General features: G+C 35.3%; 1 protein-coding gene across 9 annotated transcripts in view; it reads left to right on the forward strand.

Annotated features, from left to right (window-relative positions):
• Nucleotides 1-6907, forward strand: part of Fam172a (family with sequence similarity 172 member A) — a 437196-nt gene that overhangs the window by 67429 nt on the left and 362860 nt on the right. For all 9 annotated transcript variants that reach the window (XM_031359797.1, XM_031359792.1, XM_031359794.1 and 6 more), the window contains 2 exons: nucleotides 1465-1566; nucleotides 3372-3472. In XM_031359797.1, coding sequence (XP_031215657.1) covers nucleotides 1497-1566; nucleotides 3372-3472 — 171 coding nt within the window. In that variant the 5' untranslated portion in view covers nucleotides 1465-1496. The remainder of the gene's footprint in view (nucleotides 1-1464; nucleotides 1567-3371; nucleotides 3473-6907) is intronic.

Raw genomic sequence — 6907 nt, forward strand, 5'->3', positions numbered from 1 at the left:
TTTTATTTGACTGTTGTGTCAATGTTTTCTAAGGTGTCTTCTGCCCCTGAGATTCTCTCTTCTATCTCATGCATTCTGTTGGTGATGCTTGCATCTATGGCTCCTGATTTCTTTCGTAGGTTTTGTATCTCCAAGGTTTTCTCTCTTTCTGATTTCTTTATTGTTTCTATTTCCATTTTTAGATTCTGGATGGTTTTTCTCATTTCCCTCACCTGTTTGATTGTGTTTTCCTGTAGTTCTGTAGTTCTTTAAGGGATTTTTATGTTCCCTCTTTAAGAGCTTCTAGCTCTTTCCTGTGTTCTCCTGTATTTCTTTGAGGGTGCTATTTCTGTCTTTCTTAATGTCCTGTATCATCATCATGATAAGTGATTTTATATCTGAATCTTGTTTTTCCGGTGTGATGATGTGTCCAGGACTTGCTATGATAGGAGAATTGGGTCCTGATGATGGCAAGTGACCTTGGTTTGTGTTGTTTATTTTCTTATGCTTGCCCCAGGCCATCTGGTTAACTCTAGTGCTACCTGCCTTTGCTAAATCTGACTGGAGCCTGTCCTTCCTGTGATCCTGGTTGTGGCAGAACTCCTCTGAGTCAAGCTGTCTCTGTGATCCTGTGATTCTGTGATCCTGGGATCCTGGGCTTGTTAGATCACCTGGGAGTGTGGCTTTCTCTGTGTGTTGTGGGACTGGCTGTAGAGCTTGTGCCCAAGGTCTGCTCAGAACACTATCCCAAACAGACTGGAAGGAGCAGGAGTCCCTGGGCTGGTGGAGTTCTTGTGTGCCTTGTCAAGCTGGTCCCAGTTACTCCCAGTGTTGGGACAGATGTTGATTCCTCCTCACCTCTGATCCTGAGTGTGTCAATGTGCCTGGGAGTGGGGCTTCCTCTAGGTGTTGTGGGACTGGCTGTGGAGCCTGTGCCCAAGGTCTGCTCTCTGACTGGTCTTTCTTGATATGTAAAATTCAGTTTTGTGCAAAATAGAAACTGTTTTAGTATCAACCAGACATTTCTAGTCAATGTGTCTCATTTTAATATTTTATATATAATGATTTAAAATATAATAACATTACTTTTGCATTTATAAAAAGTTTTTGTATTTATAAACCATAACTCATTTATGTATAAAATTGAAATGCCATATTAATAGCTGAAGCTTTAGATTAAGGTTAATGAGGTAAAAACAAATAGCTATTTCGAAGGAGATGGTTAATCATTTAAGTAGGTTATTTTGAGTATCTGAGTTTGATTGTTTGGGGGTTTATGATTTAGAAAGGACTTATGTTGATGCTGTATTAGATCAAAATACTGAGTTAAATACAGCATTTTTGTAACTTAATTTTTAATATCATTATCAGCTAAAACAGAGGAAATTAATCTACTAGAATAAAAGAATAAAGTCTTTACTTGTATTAACTATGAACAATGATCTTGACTCAGTTTCATTTTGAACCATATGACTTCTTTTCTAGATTTGCTGTCTAGGATCAATTTGGATGAACTCATGAAAAAGGACGAACCACCTTTTGATTTTCCAGATACACTGGAAGGCTTTGAATATGCTTTTAATGAAAGTAAGTGAACACATTAGACACACATATATGAGTATGTGTAGTTTTCTTACTAGGATTTATAGAATTTTAGGAAATGTATTAGGTACTCTCACAAGTCTAACTAGAATATTTTGTAGTGTTTTTGAGAGATGATGACTTATCTTTGCCCAGTGAAATCCTTCATGCAAATGAAAGAATCAACACGCAACAATTTTCTGTAGTTGGCAAGTCATAAACTGAGGGACATGGATTTGAGCATTCTGCTCTGCTTTAACTGGAGACTCCTATTTGAATATAGAGAGGTATATTCTTTAAGCTGCTATTTAAATGAGGTGACTGGTTGTACCCATATTCTTAATTACGGGTCCCATTATTTTTCAGGAACCTATTTTTTTTTAAATCTTTTAAAGTTTGGAATAAAATAACCTTTATACCGGAGTTGTTGAAAAAGCATACCTCCAGCATACACTATTCTGTTTGAAGGCTGTTGCTGTTATGGGCAGGTAGCATGATGTCATCATTTCCATCTGTTGCTTTCTAGATACTGAACTGCTAATTGCTCATCACTGTGTGAGTCCCCCTTACACTGTCACATATAGGTGTATTTAAACACTCAGTGAATTTATAGAGAAGATAGTTTAAACTTTGGTCATTTTTCAGGTATTATCTTTTAAAAAGAATATTTTATAATAAAATATGTGTAAGTAGCAATATTTTGTTACCTGTTGGGGAGGAAGGATTAAATCAGTTGGCTGAGTGCTGTTTTTCTTCTGATTAGTAGAATCTTCCTGGCGAAAGAAGCAGGGCAGATGGTCTTTTTTCATTGTAAATAGATTGATAATTAAACCTTTTGTAAATAGAAACTGTTTGCCATGAGGAGAGTCTTTTATGGGATATTACGATCTAGATGGTTGATTTAGCATTGTGCATGGTAAATAAACTTACTTTTTGGTATATGAGGAATGTTTCCATGAAGAATAGCACACAGCACAATAATTCACTATCATATAAAATGGCAATATTATGACCAAAATGTTTACTGGTGTATAAGGAGCACTGTATGCCTTACTTGGACCATCCTTGCTCTGGGTCAGATAATCTAACCCAGTAAGTTAGAAATATGGAAAGAGGGATACCTAGGACATCTTGGTCTCAATTGCAGCTTGATTGCCAGGTCCTGGCATTGTTAATAAAGCTTACTAATAATTGTCATTGAATCCCTGTGATGTGAGTGAGGTGATTGGGTAGCTTAAACTGGTGTTAGCTTTCTCCTCCTCTTGAGTCTCCATTGATACCTTATTTCAGGTGTCAATGTTATTATCTCAGGTAGAAAACAGTTACTCACACTTCTGATCCCCATTCTTCCCTCTAGGTAGCCCCACATTTTGTTCTCATGTTCCCACATCACTCTTGACCCCCATTGTCTTTATACATCATGATGGAAGCTTTTCATTGCTGACTGTAATTGATTCTTGTCTAACATTCTGAAAAATTGCTTAGAGTTTCAACATTTGTGGACCCAGGTAGTCCTCAGTCTTCACAACTGGGGCCACTCTCATGGCATTACCTGGTAGGAGTTCTTTTTCCTACTGGTTTAGAGTAGTTTCAGCTTACTTTAAAATATTGAGATGAACATCATGGCTAGCTTATAAGTTCCTAGGGACCAGTCTTTTATATCCTTAATAGGTTTATTGACATTTGGAGACAAAGTATTAGGAAAAAAGCAAATACTTAAGAAAATTATAATTTTATAAGACATTATTTATTAGGACATCCGTATTAAAAATATATCCTAAATCATTGGAATATTGCTTGTTGTCTTTTAGAGGGGCAGTTAAGACACATAAAAACTGGGGAACCATTTGTTTTTAACTTCCGAGAAGACTTACACAGGTGGAACCAGAAAAGATATGAAGCTCTGGGCGAGGTATGTCAAGTGCATTGCTTTACTGCATTCATTTTTCAATTGGAAGTATGAAGTATGGCATGGATATTGTTTTACTGAGTTTTCTAGTTTGAAGTACTAGGAGTAACGATTTGGAAGGTATAGCAGTTCACATAGTCCTTTTATGAAAGGTGACTTTTAAATGCTTTTTCTTCTTTGTATTTGGTAATTTCCTGTCATTTACTAGAAACATATATTTAATTTGAAACCTCCTTTTATGCCAGCATGGCCTTCATATGACTTTCCAGTGAGTCATTTACATGGAAAAACAACACCAAATTTTAACCTTTTTTGGGGGGTTATATTATTAAAAGGTTGAAACTTCTTCTATGTTAGAAATGAGTATTATTTTTAGGTTTTTAGTTATATGAAGAGTGCTGTTAGGATGATGAGGTTGAATCTCTCTTACTTCCTTTGCTTGGCCTTCTAAAATTAGGGATCTTACCTCATATCACCAGAGAAAACCTTTGAACGTGCTCTTTGTCATTTTGGTGCATGTTTATCTCAGCTAAAGATTTCAGTTATTCAGAATCATACATTATTAGTAAAACATACATGAGCATATTTTTATGTGAACACATGTTTATGAACATATTGTTAACAAAGCAGTCAAAATGCATTCTTTGGGTAGCATGGAAGACATTTGACAACATGAAGAATTCAAGTGCATCGAGCCAGTTTTTCTGTGTCTCTGGCAGTTTTACATGTCTGAACAAAGGTTTTGACCTTTTGCTCTGCATTCTCTTTACAGGGACAACTGGCTTTAAGGGTGGAGTGGGTAGTGCCTTTTCCAAGGCACTCTGCAGATTTATGTCCTAGTCAACATAATAAAGACAGTCCCTTTTCTCTTCAGTGGTGGCCAAGATGGCAGGCTTACTAGTAAACCTGTCTGAGTCCAGGTTTGCTAAGCATGGGCTTACTTAGATGACACAACTGCCATGTGTGTTAGGCATTCAGCTATGCAGGCCAACTGGACCTTCAGTAGTTCTCTTTCCCCACTAGCTTATTCAGGTTGTTTATATCATAGGATAGAGTTGAATCATCTCCTCCTCTCCTTTCCTCCCTTCAAATCCTCTTTCATATCCTTCCTTGCTCTTTTTCAAATTCATAGCTTCTTATTCTTTTTTGTTATTACATATATTTTTCAATTTTTTTTACTATTTGTAATTTAAATGTATTCAGTGAGCAGAATAATTCTGCTTATGCTAAAATCTTTGCCCATTTTCACTTGTATTTTATACTACAAACTGATGGTATTTTCATTATACAATAATAGTAGTTGAGAAGTGCTTGTGTATACGTGTGTGTTTAAATGGTGCTTACATTTTACTTCTTTCTATAATCCATGTTCACCAGCTCCTTAATACATATTATTCTACAAACGTACCTTTGTGTGTTTTCTCACACTTGTTTGTGTTCTTTGAAGACAATGTAGATCTTGCTGAGTAGTGTATGCTGACTGCAGCCTTACAGTGTAGCCCACACTGCCCTTGAACTTGGAATCTTCTGCCTCAGCCTGCCTAGCATTTGTATTACAGGTATGCCTTACCAGCCTTGGCACAGATCTATATTTATGTCCTTTATCATCCATATTAAAATGCACCTACTGGGCTGGAAAGATTAGCAGGTTAAGGCATTTGCTGTTAAATCTGATTATATGAGTTTGATTCTCAGAATCCACATGATGGAGAGAACTGAGTCCTTCAAGTTGTCCTCTGACCTCCAAACACTCTTGAAATGACACACACACACATACAAACACATGTACTAAATAGATATAAAACAAAATGCCACTATTATTGCTTTTCTTCTCCTAAACTCTTACAAAACTCAGGATTTTATTTTAATACATTTCTTTAAAAATGTTTTTAAATTAAAATATAATTATATAATCTTCTCCCTTTTCCTCTCTTTAAATTTTCTTATGTATTTCTCCCTTGCTCTTTCTCAAATTCATAGCCTCTGTTTCTTCGATTGGTATTATATATGCATGCAAATATTTAATACAGGCTAAACCATAACATTTCTTTTTTTTAATTTTTTTTCCGTAACATTTCTTATATTAACATTTACTTAAGTCATTGCTTCATACATCAACAGATCACTTGGCTTTACATACCAATCCATTTTTGTTCCTAGTATGTTGATTGAAAACACACATAACTTACTTCTATAGAATTCAGTATAACGGAAAGCATCTAATGGGAAACGGAAAGTTTTCTCATTATGAGGTTTGTTCTGTACCACCTTGCCTTTTGGTTTCATGTTTAGACTTGTTTCTTGATAGTTTGCTATATAAGATCACTAACTGAGTTCTATTTTCTATATTTGAGAAATGAATTATATGAGGTCTAATTATATATTAACAGTTTCACAGTTGTTGCTATAGTGAATGAGTTTGTTTGGAGTAATTGTAGAATTGACTGTATCTGTAGACCTGTCTTTCACTAATTAATTCCTGTTCTTGAGTCAGGACTTCATATTCAGTGTAGTCAGCTTGCTGTTTTCCATTCACACTTTGTTCTTTTTTCTTAAGTTGTTTTGAAAAGTCCTTCTTCCCTATTATAAGACCCCATTGCTAGCTAATGTAGGATGTTGTCCACCATCTCTTCTGCAAAGTTTCTCTTTCCTTTTGTTATTCCATCTGATTTTTCTTGTCTTCCTATCTTGTCCTATATAAAAGTAACCTAAGGTAACTTTACAGTGAAAAGTAAAAATACAGTGTTCAGCACAATGTAAATTAGAATAAAAGTAGAGAAAGCGCCATCAAGATAGTTGTGTTGGTGACATGCTTCCTGTGAATGTGGCTCCCTGGTCGGAGGAGATAACTAACTCCAACAAGTTCCTTCTCATACAGTATTTACTACTCATCAGCTTACTCATTTTACTTGCTTCCTTATTTATTTGAAGACTTATTTGTTTCAGTTACATGTGTATGGGTGGTGCCTATATGGATACATGTCTACCATGGGCATGCAGTGCCTGCAGAGGCTAGAAGATGACTTTGGATCCTTTTGAAATGGAGTTGCAAACAATTGCTAGGTACCATGTGGGGGCAAATGCTACTAACCATCTCTCCAGGCCCCTATATTTATTTTGTGTGTATTTTAAACATTTTATACAAATTATGTCTTCATATTTATTGATGAATTAGTATTATAAAAATACATAAATAGATTAGTATATTTTGCAGTGTATGGATTTTGTGAAATTTCTTATGTTAGGAATTTAATACAAAAGATTAGATTTCTTATTAAAGAAATGAAGTTAATTTTTTTTGCTGTTTCTAAAGCTAAAATTTAAAAAAATGTATTTGTTTCAGTTTCCATTAAATAATCTCATTCAAAATTATCTGTAGCTTAAGCTTATTTGAAACAAAAAGGGGTTTACCTTCACCTTCCTGGGCAAGCTTCAGAC

The sequence above is a fragment of the Mastomys coucha genome, unplaced genomic scaffold (genome assembly GCF_008632895.1).
Source record: "Mastomys coucha isolate ucsf_1 unplaced genomic scaffold, UCSF_Mcou_1 pScaffold8, whole genome shotgun sequence".
NCBI lineage: Eukaryota > Metazoa > Chordata > Mammalia > Rodentia > Muridae > Mastomys > Mastomys coucha.